Source organism: Condylura cristata, unplaced genomic scaffold (genome assembly GCF_000260355.1).
Source record: "Condylura cristata isolate star-nosed mole 26May11 unplaced genomic scaffold, ConCri1.0 scaffold00024, whole genome shotgun sequence".
NCBI lineage: Eukaryota > Metazoa > Chordata > Mammalia > Eulipotyphla > Talpidae > Condylura > Condylura cristata.
In genome coordinates, this window is record NW_004567125.1 from 6,259,777 (window position 1) to 6,281,162 (window position 21,386).

The 21,386-nt window shown below is 50.2% G+C and overlaps 1 protein-coding gene and 1 pseudogene across 1 annotated transcript; one reads left to right on the forward strand and one right to left on the reverse strand.

Annotated features, from left to right (window-relative positions):
* Nucleotides 1-2,184, reverse strand: part of LOC101634784 — a 4,166-nt pseudogene extending 1,982 nt beyond the window's left edge.
* Nucleotides 2,185-2,547: 363 nt separating this feature from the next.
* On the forward strand, nt 2,548-11,472 carry ASL (argininosuccinate lyase). The gene is made up of 17 exons (XM_004688326.2): nt 2,548-2,626; nt 2,808-2,862; nt 5,510-5,704; nt 6,119-6,202; nt 6,486-6,542; nt 6,680-6,777; nt 7,936-8,013; nt 8,086-8,163; nt 8,534-8,586; nt 8,941-9,003; nt 9,185-9,299; nt 9,448-9,532; nt 9,644-9,703; nt 9,958-10,041; nt 10,833-10,913; nt 11,077-11,183; nt 11,285-11,472. The coding sequence occupies exons 2-17, from the start codon at nt 2,851-2,853 to the stop codon at nt 11,427-11,429; spliced, it is 1,395 nt and encodes a 464-aa protein (XP_004688383.1). The 5' UTR covers nt 2,548-2,626; nt 2,808-2,850; the 3' UTR covers nt 11,430-11,472.
* Nucleotides 11,473-21,386: the final 9,914 nt, after the last annotated feature.

A 21,386-nucleotide genomic window follows, 5' to 3' on the forward strand; every position in this document is an offset into this window, starting at 1 on the left:
TCTGCCTGTTCTGCTCCCCACTCTGTCTCTGGTGAATCCTCTCACCCACCACACCTCTGGCCTGTATCCCAGTTCTGTATGCATAACTAAATAAATCTTAAAAAAAAAAAAAAGTTCATCCAATCCCAGCTACCATTTCTGTTGCTTCTGTTGCATTGTAGGATTCAGCTAACCCTAGCGGTCTCTGGGTATGAACTCACCCCAGCCCCCAAGCCCTGAAGCCCCATCCCAGTCTAAAGGGAGCCTGGATCTTCTAGTGATCAAACAGGTTCCTGAGAATGAGGAGAATAAGGAACCTAATTGTTCCCCACAGTGGCCCGGAAGGAAGCTCTATCTTCCTTTCAGCCTCACTTCCATGCCAACCTCAGTGTCCCTCTAGACTTCCTACTTGGGGGAGGTAGTGCTAGAATGTTTAATGGGGTAAGTGTTCCCTCAGCTAATCATCCTACAGATCCCTTTTGTGATCTCTCTATGATCTATTAGTAGCAGAGGGTGAGAAATTCCCTATTCCCCCTGCCCATCTTTACTGTACTGCTAACAGACTGAACACGGCAATGTCTGAGCTGAGCTTCTCTCAGCTTCCCTGGGTCTTTTCAGAGGCCTCAGCTTTTCAGAGACAGCTTGGCTACTGTGTGCCCATGAGTGGAATACCAAGGACATTTTCTCAAGATCAAGCTCATGTCATTTTTGTGTCTCCTGTCAGGGCCTTAGCTTCAGGCTACTTTGACTTCTCTGGCTTGTTTCTTGTTTTTCCTTCACAAGTCTTTATGTTGTGTCCTTGTCTTTTCTTTCTCCTGAATTATCCTCCTCCAATTCTGCATTGGTGTAAATAAATACTAGCCAAATTGGCTATTTGCTACAGGCAAACCTAGGGCAAGTTTCTCTTCTGTCATGTGTGGGTGCAGTGTAGGTAGCCAAGCTGTTGCCTTTTACCCTTGTAGCTTCAGTTTCTTCACCTGTAAACAGTACCCCATGCGAAGATGAAATGAGTAGCCATGTGAACTGGCACCATGTTAGGTCGTGCGGTTAGAGACCTGTTCTCAAACATCTTCCCCAGCTTCCCGTTCCAACTTCAATGTAATTGTCAAGGGTTTGGCCCCTGGATATACTACTGTATATCAGGAATGTGACCTCATATTTGTAGAGTACCACTGGCTTTCACACTTGGACTCCCAGACACTAATAGGCAGTTCCTAGGGACTCTGGCATAAATCCAGTTTTTGGGACTATGTGGCTTACAGGTGGTCTCATAGGCTTCCCCATCTATGCACACCTTGTCTCTGGCTTTCTGTAGCCCACTTCTCAGGCTTATATGGAAGAAGGGAGGAGAATAGTAGGAGATCCCAGAGACAATGTAGACAAAGTAAGGCCTTGCTCCAAGGAGGTCATAATAGGGCTGGGAAAAATATCTAAAAGTCACAACCACAGTGGTCCCAATTCAGGGAAAGACTGTTAGGGTCCCACTAGAGCCCAAAGCTGGACAGCTGGATCATCAGGAATCTCCCTGACATTGAGGATGCTTGACTGGAACACTGATGGATGAATGGGAGGTAACACAGCAAACAGGAGCATGGAAGAGCCTTCCTAAGAATTGAAGCAGCCTGTGAGCTCTAGGTAAATCCACTCTTTAAGTGAGAACTGAAAACCTTCAACCCACAACATCCCAATCACTGATTTCTTCTTTCCTGCACTATTGTCAGATATATATCTTCCTAAAACAAATATCAGCAACGAAAATGGTTCCCTGATGTTAAAAGCTGTTGACTCCCTAAGACCTACAGGTCTAAGACCAAGCTGTCTCCCATGACACTCAAAGCCTTCCACAATCTTGTCCCAACCTACTCCCACCAAATCTTCTCCCCACTCCCACCTTGGAGCCCTGGCCCTCTGTTTCAGTTTCTCTGATGGGTTCTGGATCTTCAAACAGGCCCTTCACTTTCAACCTCCCAGCCTTTGTCCAGGCTGCTCCCCGCTCCTGGAATGTGCCGGCCTCCTTCGCTGAGCCAACCCCTCCCATCTTCTAAGACACAACTTACAAGACCTGGCCACCGCAAGTCCTTCAGGGCCCAAGCGCTAGACACCCAGCCCACTGTTTTTGTAGAAGTTAACTAATGATGTGAAGAAAATCTTTCCTGTCCCTGCACACCTCACCTGTGCTTTGGTAGAGCTTCTTGAGGTAGGCATCATTTCCTAAGCTCCGATCTGTCTCCTCATTGTCTAACTGTACTCTGACAGAGGATACCCCAACGCCTGTTTGGTGAATGTGGAGGGTGGGCGTGCCACTTCACTGGGGTTCCTATGTCTTGTGAACCCCAGGCCCGGATCACGTCTTCCCCTCTTCGCCCCGCCCAGGTGTCCAATGCCCGGGACCAAGCAGTCACTCGCGCACCACCCTCTCTGCCCCCAGTCAGGCCCTAGCTAGGGTCGCTTGGCCCAGAGCCAGGCCGGAGACGCCCCGCCCACAGCCGGACTGGGGAGGCGGAGGCAACGCCCAACTCGCCGGGACGCCCGGATTGGTGCGGCGGCCGCGGGGGGGCGGGGACAGGGCGGGGCTGCTGCTGACGCGACCCCGACCAGAAAAGCCCCGCGGGTGAGGGCGAGAGACGGACAGCGCGGCTAGGTGGTGGTGAGTGCGCGCCGACCCGGCGGCGGTGGGGACGGGCGGGACCGGCGGGAACTGGGGACGCCGGACACGCGCACGCGCTGGGCGCTGCCACGTCCGCCTGCCCACGGCTGCCCCAGCCCCGAGCGTCCCCGCCCGGGAAACTCCGCGGTTGGGAGGTCGTCAGTCCGGTCTTGTCTTCCAGACCCGCAGGACCGAGGCTCCCGGACGACTAGGAACCGCCCAACATGGCATCGGAGGTGAGTGGGACCAAGGGGACGCAGCCCTCTGGGCCTCCAGATGAGGGGGAGGGGCTCCCTGGGGACCTGCCAAGGCCGTGACCTGCGCACGAGATCACCCCGTGCCAGGGCAGCCGCAGATCGTCCTCCTGATATTATCCTCCCTGGCTCCGGGGCGCACCTGCCAGATTTGCCTGGACTTCCAGGTGTCCCCATCACGGTTGGCGCTCCCTCCAGCCCCCTCTAGGGCGCCCCTAGGCGGTCCTTTTCGCAAACTGACCAGTCCACGCTGATCCGACAAAGGTTTTGGCCACTCTTTCAGCCCCTTCACCTCTTCATTCCTTCTCCACACGGTTCCTGTCATTTCTTACTCTGTGCACCTGTTTCTGCTGTAACAGCCCCAGGTGTAGCAGAGTCCCCAAGACTGGCCTGTGAAAAGAGTCAGGTGGTAGGGGATAGTGTGCCTGGCCCCAGCGTCCAGTGGCTTCTTGTCTCACTGGCTTCTCCTCCTTAGCGTCAGAGGACTCCTGGGTTCTCTTCTTGATCAGTGAGTGGCAGGACTCCGAGGCACAGTTTTCCTTCCTCCTGCTTCAGTTGATTTATCTGGCAAATGGAGACAATAATACCTGTCTGCCTTCCTCTGTAAAGAACTGGATCGCAAAGTCCTTCCTTGAACCCTCCTGGTAAAAGGGGGTGTTTGCTTGATGCCAATGAAGAAACTTTTGGGCTTGGGAAGCAAGAGGTCTGGCTTCCAGTCTTTCTAGGCCTCATTAGCTGGCAAGCCATTTTCTCTCTCTGGGCCTCAGTTGGTTCATCTGAATAAACGGATAAGAATGTCTGCCCCCCACCCCTTGTGGATCCTGGTGGAGGACCAGGGGCAGGGCCTGGACTTTGGAGTCAGTCAGACTTGGTTTCTGAAGTAGTCACAACATCTCCCTGAACCTCTTCACTCATTTGTAAAATCAGGCAACAGTGTACACCTCCTAGGAAGGTATAGGAGCTTTTGTGAATGCCTAGCACAGGGCTAAGCAATGGTAGGTGCCAGTAAATGCTGGCTCATGATACTAACAGTAAAATGCTGGTATTTCCTTTATGTATTCTAAATTTTCTAAATTGGCTATTGCTCATTCATCTTAGCCCAACCCAGTGCCCCTACCCCCTAACCCAAAAGGATCATGATGCCCAATGTTCCCTGACTTGGATCAGTGCCCTCCCCACCTCCCCACTGGTCTCCCCATCTCCTCAGTGTCCAAGTGACACCTCACTCTGACATACCACTAGGGCCTTTTAAGGTCGCCAGTGGAGTGGGAGCTTGGCCCTAACAAACACTAGGTTGCCCTCAGGAGACCAGGGTGCCAGGTGACCTTTGCTTGCCCCAGGCCATCCTGTGGATTGGCACTAATTGGTCTGGCTGCAGCCCTGCTTGTTAAGTAGTTGTTATTACTACCAACCTATGTAGGATGTCCAGGGGCTTGCTGAGGGAGGCAGTGCCAGTCTCTGCCTGTGCTTTTGATCCTGCCTGGCTGGGCCTGGCTCTCAGTGGTCAGGAACAGGGTCCTACATGGTGCTTTGCTGAAAATCTAGGCTTGATGAACAGCAGAGGGGCGGACCTAGCTCAAAAGGCTGGGGGTGGAGGCTGCCTCCGTAGGGCAGAGTCCTCTGGCAACCAAAGCTGTCGGGTATGAAGGGATCAGCTCACAGTCTGAGGGCAGAGCTGGAGGCCCCCGTGCTGCACTCAGGAACTGGAAGTAGAGCAAGGCACACCCTGGTTTCAGCAGCCCTCCACCCTCCTTAATAATAGCTAGAATTTGCCAGGGCCAGGCGCTCTGCTCTGTACACACTGAGCCAATTTAATTAATTGAATGCTCATGATTCAATCAGATAGGGGCTATCTGTTTTATAGGGTGACCCTGAGGTTTAGAGAGGTTATAGAACATGCCACAGTCAGGAGACTAACAGAGGTCTGGGACACTACAGGAGGCCGTAGGAGGACATGTGACCACAGTGGCCACTATAACCCCTATTTCCCCCTGTTGCCACTGCAAAGATGCCAGTGAAGTAACATGCCCATCTTCATGCCAGCGCATTCTCTTCTAGGCCCTTGGCACTCTGGGCACAAGCACTGCTTTCCACATGTTCTGTACCCCTCCCCTGTCTGATCCATGCCCTGTCCTATGCCCTCTTTCAAAACAGAGGCGCCTTTGTCCCTTCCCTCTGCCCTTGACTCCTGAGGTCAGCTTGTGATCTCCTCGAGGGCTAGTGATAACAGGTGTGGGGGGAGTGCTCTCCAAAGGAGAGGTATGTGTGTGTGGGGGGGGTCTTAGGCTGTAGGCTTAAAACTATGAATTCCAGAGTGACTTCTCACTTTGGTCAGTGGCAGGAAAGGTCCAGAGGTTCTGCTGTGGTCTCAGGGATGCCTCCATGTCCCCAAAGCAGTGGCATGTGGAAAGAACCCTAACTTCAGTGTCCACTTCACACCCACATTCACCCCTGAGTGATGTGGGCAAGTTTCTGTCTCTCTCTGAGCCTCCGTTTCCTCATCTGTCCAGAGAATCACCTGCCTGTGGACCCGCACTGCCCTGAGACTTGGTTAACTCCCCCAGGGCCCTTTGTGAGAGGCAAGGCTCTGAGGATAGGGGGAGGTTAATTGTTCTGCTCTCCTGGCCAGAGTGGGAAGTTATGGGGTGGCCGCTTTGTGGGCGCTGTGGACCCCATCATGGAGAGGTTCAACTCATCCATCGCCTACGACCGGCACCTGTGGGAGGTAGACGTGCAGGGCAGCAAGGCCTACAGCCGGGGCCTGGAAAAGGCAGGGCTCCTCACCAAGGCTGAGATGGACCGGATACACCATGGCCTGGACAAGGTATTCGCCCACCTCAAGACCCTCCACGGACCCCTCCCTGTGGCCCCTGGTTCCTACCACATTCCTAAGTGCAGGTGCGGATTATCCCAAACCTGTCATTTCCCCTTCCATGTCACTTCCCCTTGATTATACGCCTAGAGAGGGCCCCTCTAAGCATATGCTGTGCTGACTAGCTCTCCTTGTCCCCTACTGCCCCCCACCATCCCTATGGCCCTGGGGCTCATGGGTGGACATGGTTGAGCCTGAGGTCCCTTAAGGGCGGGGACTGCATAGGCCCCTTCTGTGGAGTGCTCCCAGGACTCAGCTCCTGCACAGGGCTAGTCAGTGACTGGGTGGGGGTGGGCCCAGGTTAGGGGTCCTCTTGGCTACCCATGCCTGTCCACCTAAACTCAGAGTTGCTGCCACTCACTACAGGTGGCTGAGGAATGGGCCCAGGGAACCTTCAAACTAAACCCCAATGATGAGGACATCCATACAGCCAATGAACGGCGTCTGAAGGTATGACCCTCTGGTGCCCCACAGGGTGGAGGGGAGCTCTCCACCTTGCCCAGGGCCCCTTTGAGCATAAATGTCATCATTCTGTTCCACCATCATTGGTAGTTTGCAGGTAGGACCTCAAAACAGGAGGCCTCCACAGAGATGGCAGAGGCTTGGGCAGACCTGGAAGGCGCTAGGGGAGGAGGGAGAGTGACAGGACTGGGGAGGAACTCGGACATGCCTGGGCAGACTCCATGAGCCCAAGGGCAGGCAGACCCTGACCTCCGGCCTCTCCCTCACCCAGGAGCTCATCGGTGAAACGGCAGGGAAGCTGCACACAGGACGGAGTCGGAACGACCAGGTAGTGCCGACCCCTGCCCCTGCCCCCCTGGCCCTGTACCCCCAACACTGGGGAGCTCAGGTGATAGAGTTAGGGCTTGGTGACTGCCCTGGCGCTCAGGGAGGGGCCTCCCTTAGTGCCACCTCTTCCTCCTGCAGGTGGTCACAGACCTCAGGCTGTGGATGCGGCAGAACTGTTCCACGCTGTCTGCCCTCCTCCGGGAACTCATCAAAAGCATGGTGGACCGAGCAGAGGCGTGAGTGGGATACCCGGAGGGGGCACAAGAGCAGCCGCAGTTTCCTCTTCCCCAAGACAGGCAGTCCGAATGCCAGGCCTAGTGGCAGGCATAGAGAGGGCAGTGACCCTCCTTGTGGAGTAGGAGTGTCCCAGAACCCCTGGGCCAAGCGAGGTAGCGAAGACAGGAGTGGGCAGGAGTGTCCCCTACCCCATGCTAGCCTGACCAGCCGGCCAGCCAGGCTTATCCTCTGAGGAGTCACAGGCGCAAGGGGAAGGACGAGGAAGATGCCCTGAGCCTGAAGAAAGGGGCTGGCTGTGTCAGGGGCCGGCAGAATCACTCCTCAGCCTGCAGAGCCCCCGGACCCGGACCCCCACCCCCACCCAACGTGGTTGACAAAGGACAGAGCCAAAAGCTGCCTCTTGCTGGCCTCTCCCTAAACCTGGGCCTGACTGCTGGCAAACTCCTATTTAGTATCAGAGACAGGGGTCAGGGTTCTTCTTCCAACTCTCCATGACCCCCATTTCACAGACATGACCACATGGGAGAAAAAAGGACACAAAAACCATCATCCTGGGGGCGCTAGAAGAAACAGGAAGTGACTGCTATTGAGTACAGGGTTTTTATGGGGCAAGAGGTGATGAAAATGTTTTAAAATTGATGTGATGATAGTTGTTTACTGAAGTGCCTGAATTGTATGGAATTACATCTCAATGAAACTGTTAACAAACAAAAACCAGAACTATCACCCACAGCACTGCTGCCTCTGCCCTGCCTACTTGCAAGCGCCCCAGCTTTTCTGGGGTCCTCAGGAGCTTCTCTTTGCTCACCAGTTCGGCTTCCACTGCAGGGTGGTAGCCATGGTGTGCCTTGTCCCCTGCTCTGCTCCTGCCCACATTGGCCACTAGGTGGCAGAGGCCGAGCTGCCGATGTCACCACCCTCGCCCTGGTTAAGCCTTGATCCCTGGTGCCCCGCAGGCTGGGCAATCCTGGGATCACACCAGCCCACTTCCTGGCTCCTTTCCTTCACATTGTGTTGTCTCCAGAGGGCCACTTGGGCCCTCATGCAGGCAGATCCTTGGTAGGGCCCTAGGCCCAGAGGGTGCTGGAGGTCACTGGCCAGCCTCACACAACTCACCTGAGCCCCTCAGGCCTCCCATCCCTACTCTCCCCCTTCAGGGAACGGGATGTCCTCTTCCCAGGGTACACACACCTGCAAAGGGCGCAGCCTATCCGTTGGAGCCACTGGATCCTGAGGTGAGGTAGGGGGTGATGGAGGGGCTATGCTGGAGGGTGGCCAGGCTGCCCTGACCCTCTGGTTTCCCAAAGCCATGCCGTGGCGCTGACCAGAGACGCTGAGCGGCTGCTGCAGGTGCAGAAGCGCGTCAACGTACTGCCCCTGGGGAGGTAAGTGGGGCTCAGTATTCAGAATGGGGGTGGGGGGCTGCCACATAGTTAGCATGGCCCTTGGGGAAGAGAAGGATCTGGGAAGGACAGAGGGAAGATGAAGTCAGAGAACTGGCCTCCCTGTCCAGGGTTCTTCCCTATGGGGCATGAGGGAGACCCTGCAAGGATGAGAGGACCTCTAGCTTGCGCTGTGAGGAGGCACCCAAGCTAGCAAGTGTCAGCAGGGCCCAGCTCTCCAGCCTCTGTGCACAAGCTCCTTTCCTGCATGTGGGCAAATGGCCTGGCACCATGCTGCTGGGGTGCCACCTGGCAACGCGGGCTCTGCACATGTAGAGGTACCAGAGTCACTCAGAGTCCCCTGTCCCCTCAGTGGGGCCATTGCAGGCAATCCTTTGGGCGTGGACCGGGAGCTGCTACGAGCAGGTGAGGTGCCCTGCCCTTCTGGGGGAGACCACCCCCCACACTGGCTTTGCAAACACACACAGGGCGGGGCATAAGGCTCATATGGGTGAAAATTTAATTTCTTGCCAGTGGTCACTGAGGTTAGAGACTCAGGAGGGCTCCTGCATGTGTGTGTGTGTATGTATGTGTGTGGTAACGGGGAGGCCTGGCCCCTCCCACCCACCTGGCACCTGAACAAGAGACTGCCCCACTTTCTGCCCCTCCCTAGTCCTTTTCCCTGAAAGGGGCCCTGAGGGAGTGACTGGACCTTGTTTGGCGTAGAGGAGGTCCCTCCTTGCCCTCTAACCCTGTCCTGTTGCCTTCCCCCTCATCTAGAACTGAACTTTGGGGCCATCACTCTCAACAGCATGGACGCCACCAGTGAGCGAGACTTTGTGGGTGAGTCTTGAGGGTTGGCCTGTGTGTCCTCAGCCTTAGACTGTGACCCACCTTTGGCCATGGGCCCCGGCTCTCTCCAGCCTCCTTCCTCCCCAGTATGGTGCACCTGGAGCTTCTCCAGGCAGGGTGAGGAGCAGGAAAGGCCTGGTAACCAGAAAGCCTGCCCTCCTCTCCTCACAAGCTGAGTTCCTGTTCTGGGCTTCGTTGTGCATGACACACCTGAGCAGGATGGCTGAGGATCTCATCCTCTACGGCACCAAGGAGTTCAGCTTCGTGCAGCTCTCGGATGCCTACAGGTAAGGCCACACCCTTCAGACCCTAGCTCTGCCTGGCTTCCTTCCTCCTGCAGACCTGGACCCAGCACTGTTAGACCTGCGGTGCTCCAGCCCACAGGCCCACCAGGGGCAGGGAACTGCCTTCAGCCTCATTATTTCTTGTCCCTAGCACTGGAAGTAGCCTGATGCCCCAGAAGAAAAACCCTGACAGCCTGGAACTGATCCGGAGCAAGGCGGGGCGCGTGTTTGGACGGGTAAGCAGGGCAGGGAGTGGGGGTGAGGCCTCTGGGCTGACCTGGAAGGCCCTGAAGGAACTTTCAGGATGGGCTCCGGGGCCCACCTTCTGACCCTCACGTGTTCCTCAGTGTGCTGGACTCCTGATGACACTCAAGGGGCTTCCAAGCACCTACAACAAGGACTTACAGGTTTGAGACTGTGGACGTGAGTGAGGGACCCACCTGCATGTACACCACATACCAGTTGTCAGGGCTCTGGCACCCAGGAGAGTCCCCCCAGAACTGCCACTCCTGTCTGTGTCCCCAGCCTTTGGCTGCCCCAGGAATTCTTTCCTTTGCCATAAAGTGGGCTGTGTGGGGTGCTGAGTGTTCCCAGTGGAAGGCATGGGGATGCCTCCGTGGGGGACAGGCTGCGGGCTCTTACCCTGGCCGTGTGCCTCCAGGAAGACAAGGAAGCCGTGTTTGAAGTGTCCGACACCATGAGCGCTGTGCTGCAGGTGGCCACCGGCGTCATCTCTACGCTGCAGGCAAGACGAGCCTCTGCTCCCCTGGGCTCTGAGCATGGGATGGGCATGCCAGGAGGGCGACCTGGAGGGGTAGAGAGGAATTGGGGCCAGAGATCTGGGGTGGGGCTGGGGGGTCAGGGGATGGGGGTGGACTGTGTGCTTGTCCTGCCCCTGGGAAACAGTGAAGAGGCAAGCTTTGAGCTACAGCAGCAGGAGGGTGGAAGTGGATTAGACTCCAGTGGTCCTCTCAGCTAGCCTGACCGGGCTTCTTTTTTAACCCCTTACTGTAAGAAATTTCAGTATACAAATATACTGAATATATGATGAACCCTTTTGTGTCAACACCCAACTTCAGCAATAGTCAGTTCAGGGCTGTGGCTGTCTTTACTCACAATCTTCCCCCACAAATCCCCAGCACCATATTTCATTCCTAACTAGCTCAGAATGTGTCTCTAAGGCAGTGGCTCCCACAAAGTATGGCTCCCAGTGCCACCAGTAGCATCTGAGCACGTGACAAAAGGAGTTCTAGGCCCTAGTCCAGAACTGAGTCAGACTCTGATTCAGTGCTTCTTATTTGTAATGAGTCTCCTAGGAGTTTCTGACACATGCTAAAGATAAGGGCTCTTTTAAAATGTAGACGCAGCCCCATATAAAAATGATTGATAATTATGAAAAGATGAACAGTAGTGCAGGTGGGTTAGAAGGGATCTGACCAACTCAGGGGATGCAGCTGAGGAGGTTTGGACCTGGGGCTGGCAGCTTCTGGCTCCAGGGGCCCCAGGACTCACTACCCAACTGCCGGGCTCCCCCAGATTCACCGTGAGAACATGGCAAGGGCTCTTAGTCCCGACATGTTGGCCACTGACCTTGCCTACTACCTGGTCCGCAAAGGGGTAAGTAAGTGCAGGGTGGTCAAGTGGTGGGGTAAAGGGAAGGAGTGTCCTCCCAGGAGGGCAGACAAGCAGAGAGGGGCCGCCCTGCCCTCGGGGAGGGTACAGACAGACAGGGAGGCGAGGAGGCAGGAGTCAGCAGCACCCTCTGCACTGGTGCCCCCAGATGCCGTTCCGCCAAGCCCACGAGGCCTCTGGGAAAGCTGTGTTCATGGCTGAGACCAAGGGGGTTGCCCTTAACCAGCTGTCGCTGCAGGAACTACAGACCATCAGGTGCGGGCCCCTCCCCTCCCGCTGCTGCCTCCCAGGAGATGGTCCAGGCCCCTGAAGGCGAGGGTGGCCTGACTCCTGGTCCATCTCTTCCTTTCTCCCAGCCCCCTGTTCTCAGGCGACGTGAGCCACGTGTGGGACTACGGGCACAGTGTGGAGCAGTATGCTGCCCTGGGCGGTACAGCGCGCTCCAGTGTCGACTGGCAGATCGGCCAGGTGCGGGCGCTTTTACGGGCACAGCAGGCCTAGATCCTGCCCACGCCTGCTCCCAAATAAAGAGGGCAGAAGAGGATGCTGTGTGTGTTTCCTGCCCAGCCAGTCTACCTCAGTGGGGGGCCTTTCTGGGTCTTTTAAGCCAGCATGGGGGACCATCAAGGAAATGGAGAAACTGGGCAAGAGCAGTGAGTCACAGGTGGGAAGAAAGGAGAAAAGATCAAGGTCACGGCTGGTCAGAGCCTGGAGCCTGCACAGACCCCACCTTCACCACAGGCAGCACCGTGACTTCCTGCTCGGGTGTCTGGGCAGCACTGGCCCCTGCGGAATACCTGTGAGATGATTAGTGGGCAGATTGAGGGGCCCCCTAAGACCTCCTAAACCAGCACACTCTAAGGGGCTCTGCCATCCACTGCATGATGACAAATCATACTTGGTGTGAAAGAATTTTAGTAATACAGTGTGCACAGAGAGATGCAAAGACATAGTTTCCCAACAAAACACTCACCCACTCATGGGGAAATGCAGCGCCAGACAGGCTTGGCCCAACGTGGGTCTGCTGAGGCCCAAAAGCTTGCTCCCAGTCTAGGAACCTTCCGGTGGGAATCCATGGGGAAAGGACAGAAGGGGCCAGGCCAGTCTGAGACAAAAGCGCAAAATTAAACTACAAATCAAGGTAAGGGCTGCCGTGGGCAGTCTCCCCACGTGCCTCCCACTCACATCTCTTGTCAGTGTCTCCTCCCATGTCCTGCAAACCCCTGATGTGAGTCCAAAGCCAAGAAACAAGTGGGCCACGTTCAAGTGTCTCTGCTCCACCTGCCTCCTCCAGGTCTCTTCCTAGTCTCTCTCAGTCCTCTTCAGCATTTCCTCCCTACTCAGCTCCACCCTTCATTGGGTGGGGCAGGGAACATGGACCCTCCCCCTTCTATGGGGATTACATTGCTACCAGATCTGGTGGCCATGGTTAACCCATTTAGTCCCTGTCCATCCCCTTCCTTCCAGCATCCAGGAGGTAGGTTCCCCCAACACATTCTCTTGCTGAACCCACCTTTCTGGACCATCTGGCACCACTACAGGGCGTCCCCCGAGCTGAGGCCTGTGCCAAGGGTGCAGGGTAATCTGTGCTCTCATGTGCTCTCATGGGATATTTGGTAAAATCAGCCACAGTGAGTTGGTGACACCAGACACTAGGTGAGCTTCCTCCACAGGTGGTGACAATGCCTTCTCTACCTCAGCAGTAATGTGCAGATGAATTCCCCCTACTAAGCATGAGGTGAGGGCCACAGATCTGTGGCACATGCAGGGGGCCTGCCCTGTGCTGCAGTTAAGGGAGTCTGCAAAGGGCCTGTGGCCAGCCTGCACATGGCCAGTGTTCAGAAGTAATGAATCCCCGGAGCCTGCAGAAATGCAAGGAGCTCTTCTGCATAAATCTCACCAAAATCCTGATAAGAAATATCTGAAATTTATATTCTATTAATATTTGTAGACAATCCTGTTAAGAGATAAACAAGCTAAGCTTGAAAAGAATTGATAAACCCTCCTAAGTGATTCTGGGAGCAATGAAAAAGGACTTTGTAAATCAAAGAATAAAAATTCCAGGGGTGTGAACTTTTTTCTTTTCTTTTTTAAGGATTTATTTATGCATACAGAACTGGGGTACATGCCAGAGGTGCAGGGGCGGTGAGAGGTTTCACCAGAGACAGAGTGGGAGCAGAACAGGCACACCAACGCAGTACACTGCTGAGGAGAGCAGCGGCCAGGTCATGAGAGGTCTGCTGCACCATGTGGTCACCTCCGGGGCTGGGGATTAAACTTGCACTGAAGCGGATGTGGCCAGCTTGCAGTGCTGAGTCCTAATCCATTGTGCCACCAGGGAGGACCCTGACACAAAATTCTAAAAAGGGTCAAGACAGTGGGTCACAGATGGAGACTTCTGGAGCAGTGGTTCTCAAAGCGTGGTTCTGAGCATGATCATCATTTGGGAAATTTTTACGGATGCACTGAACCCACTAAATCAGATTCTAGGTAGGGCCCAGGAATCTCTCTTAACAAGTCCTTCAGGCAATGTTGATGAGCACTTAAGTTTGAGAATCACTCATTTCTAGAACCTCCTTACATAAAGTTGCTTCCAGCCAACACTGCTCTCACCTGGGACCCATCTGAAACTTCACCCTCAGAATCAGCATTTTAACAAACTCTCTAGGTGCATGCATTAGAGTCGCAGGTGCTGATGCAGAGAATGTCTAATCTCTGAAGTGAGGGAGGTCTGATGGCCATCAAACAGCAGATGGGATTGAAGAACATCTCATGTAATAATACACCTGACATGAGAGAGAGTTACTGTGATGACTACTCTGACTTGCACCAAGGAGGCACACCCTAATCTAAGTGAGAACTCTGCTTTCAAGCAATCCTGTCCAAAGTTCCTCCTTAACTGACTCAACTCAGCCTCCCAGCACCTCTTCCCTGTAAGCCTGGACACACTTGGTCTGACCCGAGCAGAAGGAAGGAGACTCAGGGAGCAAGGATGTGTGTAACCTTTCTCCAGTCTCTATCTCCATGTGACTGAGCTGCTTTCCAGGCCTGCCTCTAACTCAGCTGTCTCTTCCTCTTCTCTTCTTTGTTGTTGTTGTTGTTACTAACCTCAGTGACAACCTTGTACTGATTTCCTCTAGCTGCTATAAGTGGACAAGTTGCCACAAGTCCATGCAACTCATGCTGAAGTGGCTTTAGTTTCTTAGTGCTGTGCTTTAACCAGCTGCGCCACCAGGGAGGGCCCGAAGTGACATCGTAAAGGACTTTGTGGATCTCCTGTGTATGTTTCAGGGTTTACTTCACTAGATAAAAGATTCCTCAGGAGATCTTTCCTGGATAATCTTACCTTTCTCCCTGACTTCTGCTGAGTATCTGAGGAGACCCATGAGTCACATGCCACATACCCTCAAAGAATACTCTTAATGAACAGAATACTATGACTTTTTGATCCTTTTAGCACTAGCAAAATGTTGTCAAAGCATAGTGCAACCTTTCTCTCAAGCTTGCTTTCCTATAAATAAATGGCCTAACTTTAGCATCTTTTGCAATCTAGAAAGGCTGAGAATTTCACAAATCATCCAATCTTGGTCTTGTTTTGCTTAACATTTAACCTAAATTATACCCTTATCTGTCAGGAATGCTGAGATAGTAAGTTCTTGATGAAGGGGAATTAAATTGTCTTATTGCCTCTTGGACTAAATTTCAATCATTCTTTTGGCATTGGGGCAGGAACTACTTCACTGAGCCTGTTCTGAAAAAATAAAAAACAGGGTCTATAAGTAAGGAAGAAGAGAGAGGGGCAATGACTGTGACTTAGCATGTGACAGTGGGAACAAATGGTTACTGGACTTCTTTCTATTAAGGCACTAAGATTGCACTGACATATTTGCCGAGTTAACAAAATTCCAGAGATATGTTCTACTTGGCTCTATGGAATTTTGCCTCATTTTACATTATTATAATTATATTCATATATAGGTTTAATGAAAACTTGTTAATCACCTTTAGTCCTCCCCGATTTCATCTGAGGCTCCTGACATTGCTCAGCATTCCTTTAAAACTTGCTTTGTTTTTCTCTAAAAAAGCAAAGCATTATATGCCACAGCTTAAAAAAAATAGTATATAAAAAATGGTTTATACCATAAACAAGTGGGATTTTCCTTTATAGTACAAAGATCATTCAACATATGAAAATCCATCAATATCATTTACTACAACAGCAGGATAAAGGTGGGAAATACACATGATCATCTCAATTGATGCAGAAAAAAATTTCTGACAAAACCCTTAATGATAAAAGAAAAAAAATGCAACAAACTAGAAATAAAAAAGAAAGTGATGTATAGAAAACCCTACAGTAGATATGATAGTGGTGACACAGAAAGCTTCCCTCTACCATGAAGAGCAAGACATGGAAGCCCACTCTTCCACTTCTAGTCAACATAGTACCAGAAGTCCTAACCAGAGTCTTTAAGCAAGAAAAATCAATAAAAGGCATCCAAATTGGAAAAGTAGTAATTAAACTATCTCTGTTCACAGATGCTGTGTTCTTAATATAGAGAAATTCCTAACGATTCCACAAAATAAAATTGTTATAACTAATATATTTAGCAAAGTATTAAGGCACAAAGAAATACACAAAAATCAGTTGCATTTTATACACTAACAATAAACAATCTGAAAGGAGCTTAAATCAATTTCACTTAACTAGCTTCAAAAAGAATAAGGTACTTGAGATTAACAAAGAGGTGAAAGATCTGCACAAGGAAGTCAGAGGGGAGAAGGAATAGTGTGTCTGAGACATCCCTAAGACAGACTCTGGGAAGGCGCAGATGGAAATGGAAGATAAAGTGACTAACCCAGAGAAAGTTGGAGAAGCAAAATTAAAAATAAGATTTCCTCTTCTGGAACAAAAACTTGGAGACTCAGATTTCTTAAAGAAATAATTGCAGTAAAGGTAAAAATATTTTGATCCTGGGGTTTCGACATGACTAAAGCCAAAACGAAGCACAAGCAACTTCGTGCAGCAGCCCCGGCACAACAGGCACTGGTGGCCACACTTCCATCCCGTAAGCTCGTCCTCAATAGGAACCATCCCGATTGCTAGCAGTCTACAGCTGAATTCCATGAATCTTCTAATCGCTATCATTTCTCCTTAATATAGTAGATGAGGAGTTTTACCATCTGTTAGAGATATGTCCATTGCAGAGCCGTGGCAGAGGCTAGAGTCGGCAAGACAAATATTTTTTGTTTCCTGTGAAGAAGCCCTTTGGCAAGAAGCAGGCAAACACCAGGGCATCTACATACCAAGTACACCTTTGGTCATATTTACAGGTGGCTGGAAGAAAAAAAATAGAGACAACTACCTAATTACAAAACTTTTCTTTCACATCAATTGCATAATGAATTATGTTCTGCGTATGTCACTTGGCTGACGACAAGCCTCAGAAAGGGGATCAGTCACTCAGAAAGATCTATTGACTGGTTCCCAGGTCTAGGTCCTTAGTTTGGCTCTGAATAAACTCTTTAATAAACTATCTTTTATTTTACCTTTTTTTTTTTTTTTTTAGCATCTTGGCCCTTTTTGTGTGTTTACCCCCCCTCGGCCTCTTATTACTAGCCATTTGGCACGAGGCTTTTGCTTCTGCCTACTCTCTCCTCCAGCTCAGCCAGAACATTCCTTATCTTTTCCCTGCCTCACTGGAGATAGCCCAAGTAGAATTTAGATGTTTAAAGGGTCATCATTTTCCTTAAAGCATTTATAATTTCACAAGTTGGGAGTGCAATAGTGGCTGACTTCTGGGTTTTATTCCAAAGTGATATAATTCCCATTCTATCCTTAAAACAAAAGACTGTTATTTTTGTAGGGAAGGGAACTATGGGGTGGGGGGAACAGTTACCTGTTGACCTTCCCTACAGGTAAGGTGTGAGTTGGTTAGTGAGTTCACTCCCTGGGGGGTTCTGTGCACAACCCTCCTTAGGCTGAGCCTCCATGTGCCACCAGAGCAGATGCCTGTAGCTGACCTTGAATACCCCAAGTGCCCGTAGCTCCACAATTTATTAATCCAGCATCATTTGTTCTAATGCTTCTTGTTGGTAGCTGCCACTTGTCCAGTGGTTCTGTCCACATTTCTCTGTCCCTGAGGAGCCAACCTTGCCTCTCCCTCGCCATTTTCAGTCTCTCCATGCTTTTGCAGTATTTGAGCAGCCACAGCCTTGGAGCCTCTGCTGAAGTGGCCAGAGTGACACTATTTCTCTAATGTCCCCATAGGGCTTGGTCATGTTGCTTACTGCCCTGGAGATAACAGCATGGATGCAGAACCAGTTCTTGTTTTAGGGAACAAGCTCTTTATCCTTGACCAGCTTGACTGTGTCTGATCATTCAGGGACTTTCAGCTCCGTGGAGTTTTGGAAGAAATCTTGCCAGAGCTCTGATGACCTCCTGCTGGTTTATATCTTCTACAGCAGACTTGAGCTGCTTCTATGCCATCCAGGAAAAAGCTCTTTCTCCATGCTTGTCCCACTGAATGTGCACCTTTGGGGTGTCGTTGGGCATCCTTCCTACTGGCAGGGGAGCTCTGAAGTCCACAAATGGAAGAGAAGAGACATCTCTGCTTATTTCCTAGGTGTTAGAAACTCAAAAGATGGGCATAGTTTCCACAGTAGGCAACGCCTGGGAATCAGGGGGCTGGCCAGAGAGAATTTCAAGCAAAGTTCAAAATGTCCTAATTCCCTGGGTGGTTATTTTTCCTCCCTTTCAATTTGCTTCCCTGGAGTGAACTCTTAAAGGTAAAGAGCCTCTGAATCTTTCTTCAGGGAAGGGAAAAGAAATTTAAGTTCTGGACTCGCTGTAATATATTTTGTAAATATATTACATTAATATAAAATTGGCAGCCAGAGAGTAATCTTTATCTACCACAGTTTTAGGTGTCTGAAGAAATAATCTCCCATGCTGGAGATCCACCATTCTCCTTTGAGTTAATCTTCTAAAAACAGCCAGAAGGGGTAAGTATAAAATTATGGAGCTAAGAACATTGATTCTAATTAATTTTGGTAAAAAGCAGAATTATAATATAAACACTTTTAATTTTAAATGATATCAATAAGGCTGTTTAAAAAATAAACTGAGCTCTCTTTGCTGTGACTATTTTGAGATAAAGGCCATTCTTCACATCTGGAATGTTGGCATTCTAGAAAATGTTGACATCACTCTGAAGGGACAGTTATTGTGAAGGGCCTTGAAAAGAAAAAGAAGAGAATCTAGGTTGACAAACAGTGGCAAATAGAAAGGAACTTGCCACGGGCTACTCTTACTGCATCTCAGACTCAAAAGTGTTCTCCCTCCAGTGCATAATGGCAAAGCTCAAGTAAAAACTGATGACTTCAGCTGCAGAAGAGGAGGCAACATCCCAAGTAAAATCTCTGTAGTAGTTGTTGGTCAGGTCGTTATGGCATGTGCCATCAGCATTCTGGGGAAGTCGGGTGAATGAAGTTACCCCTGTGGATGCCTTGTATTGTTTTCTTTTTCAAGATTATATTTGCTTTTTCATAGAAGATTTGGGGTAAAGACCAGAGGTGCAAGGGCTAAGAGGATTCACAGAGTGGGGAGCAGAATAGGCAGATCTACTGAAATGCACTGCTGAGGGAGCAGTGGGAGAGATAGGAGAGGTCTGCTGTGCCACAAGTGGGTCACCTCCCTGACCTGATTGAACCTGTGCTGCAGATAGCATCACAGTGCTGAGACTTAACCCTTGTGCCACCAAAGCGGCCCCCTTCTGGATTTTTTTAGAAGATAAACTCAAAGGAGAATGGTGGATCTCCCACATGGGAGCACAGCCTAACACTGTGGTAGATAAAGGTTACTCTTTGACTGCCAATTTTAAGATTGTGGTGGTAGGACTGGTGGGAGTCTGCCAACAAGAGGGAGAAAATTGTCTCAATCTGGGGCAGAAGAGAGTCCATGTCTTCAAATTATTGTCCCTCAGATTATCAAGTACAGTCCTGATTGTGTCATCAATGTGGTTTCCATCCCAGCAGATAGTCTCACATGCTACCTGGAAACCAAGTGGATCACCCAAGTACCATGTGGTGATAAGTGGGTTTAATCTGAACTCTACTAGGTTTTTGCTATTTTATGGCTAAAAACCTTGACATTCATCCCAGGCGCTGTCTTGGCTGTGTGGAGTGGAGTAAATGGGACAGGTGTTTCTCTCTAGGAACTGAATCCTGAATGGGAACAATGATCGTGAAACTGGAAGGAACTGGACAACATGGCGATAACAGTGCCAATTAAGTCATCAAGCTAAAGGACACACCAACTGGATTATGTGCAGCTGAATGCATTGAATCCATGTTCAAAAATCTTTCCAGGAGTCATTCAATGTCAACAATGGAGGAAGGGATGTAGAGCACTGAAAATGAAAATCTTCCTGAGCTGCCCATGGACTCAGAATCCTTGGGAATTAACCAGTGTTAACAATGAAAAGCTGAAAGATGATGAGGTTGCTCAACTCAAGAAAAGTGCAGGTACCCTGTGGGGCATCCAGAAGGACTAGAAGACCGGTGGCTAACATAGGAAAACTACAATGTGATTAACCATAAGCCTTTACTTTTCATCCATATAAATACATCATAATTTGCTTTTATCTTCCTAAATATGTGAATTGGAATCAAAACCCACACTTGGTTTAATGGTTGCAATATGAACCCTGAAACAAAAGAAAAAGAAAAAAGGGAACTGGCCACAGACAGCAATTCATATCTAAATACAGCACATGACCAAGGGTGTTCCACTGATTTTCCATTACAAGATGAGGGTGTGTATGTTCACTTCCCCATCACTGTCTTTATTTAGGAGAGTAGGCCTCTTATTGACATTTGAAATTTCTTGAATGAATAAATGTACCTGCAGGGTTAAGATGTGTATAGGCATGTTCAATATCTCAAACTCATAAAGTTATTGGCATCAAATCCAACTGCTTCAATAGAGCAAGTCACAAGAGTTACACTCAAAGATATCAGAAAACTTTTGTATATTATCTACATATCTGAACAAGAAACTGATTAGCAGTCTGATAAATAAGATCTACTTGTTGTTCAATTATGGAAACAAGATGCCTAATCATTTTCAAGACCTAATTGTGATATTTTGAAAATTCAATAAAATTTATCTATTAAAAACATCATAATGAGGGCCCTCCCTGGTGGCGCACTGGGTTAATGCATTGCAAAAGAAGCCTAAGCCACTTCCTCACAAGTTCGATCCCCGCCTGCCCCGGAGGAGATCCACATGGCGTGGCAGACCTCTCCTGACCCGCCCGCTGCTCCCCTCAGCAGTGTACTTCGTTGATCTGCCTGTTCTGCTCCCCACTCTATCCCTGGTGAATTCTCTCACCCTCCGCATCTCTGGCCTGTACCCCAGTTCTGTATGAATAAATAAATCTTTAAAAAAAAAAACAACATCATAATGAGAAGTATCAGACTAGTGCTTTGGTCAGCTGAGTGTTCTGTGACTTGTCAGGAGCAATCTTACCCATGGATCTGTGCACTGCTTCATTCCACCACCAGGGGGGCACATGTCATTACTTTTCTGTCCTAGACATCAGAAAGTCCTTTGGATGCAGAGTCCTGGGAAAGAAGAGGGGTGAATGTATTATCAACAATGGTCGATGTAGCTTTGGGTGTGTTACCTTGACAAAGTCACTTCACTTCTCTCAGCCTCAATTTCCTCATCTGTACACATAAAAATAACTCATTGTATAGTCTTTCACAGCTAAGAATCCCTTAGCAGAGGGTCTTCTCAGGAGGAATGCTGTTATTATTGTCCTCAAGTAGTAGGAATACAATGGTTACCCTCCCTGTGTTCCAGGTGACCTTTACCCAAATGATAATGCCCTCATAGGGGATGGGGGGTGGGATGGGAGGGTAGCAGGACCCACATCATTCTGGGCTTAGAACAATGAGATGTGTCTCGGTTAGCCTAAGGCCAGACATCCAGGACTCCATGTCAGACTCCAGACTACACAGGCAAGGACACCTACCACAGTAGGAAGGAGAGGTGTCTTCTGACTGAGGAAATCAAAGAGCTGGCATCTGAGCAAGCTTGGAGACACGGCCTGCAGAACAAGAGAAAGAATGCTGTGGCGTCCAAAACAACCCCGAATTTGTGGGCCCAGGAAGCAGGTGTATGGGCAGAAGTGCCTGAGGGATAGGGGATATTACCGAAAAGCAGTCTAAAATAGATTCACAGTCAAATCGCATAATGAGTCCAGGCTCCAGGTACGTAATAACAATAAATTAAAACAAAAAAGAGAAACAACCCAGAAAGATCTAGTCAGGATAAGTGGAATCTCTGTGAACCACACAAACCGAAGTGGTGAATGGGGAGCCATGCAGGCCTGCCGGGTGGGGGAGGTTCATTGAACTAGAGGAGAGAAAAATCTTTGCTGACGGGCTTCT

Excerpts from the sequence above, each read along its gene's own strand:
- ASL (XM_004688326.2), top strand. Across the intron at positions 6,543-6,679 it reads GACGGAGTCGGAACGACCAG|GTGGTCACAGACCTCAGGCT; the intron begins GTAGTGCCGACC and ends TTCCTCCTGCAG. Across the intron at positions 9,533-9,643 it reads CGGGGCGCGTGTTTGGACGG|TGTGCTGGACTCCTGATGAC; the intron begins GTAAGCAGGGCA and ends CGTGTTCCTCAG.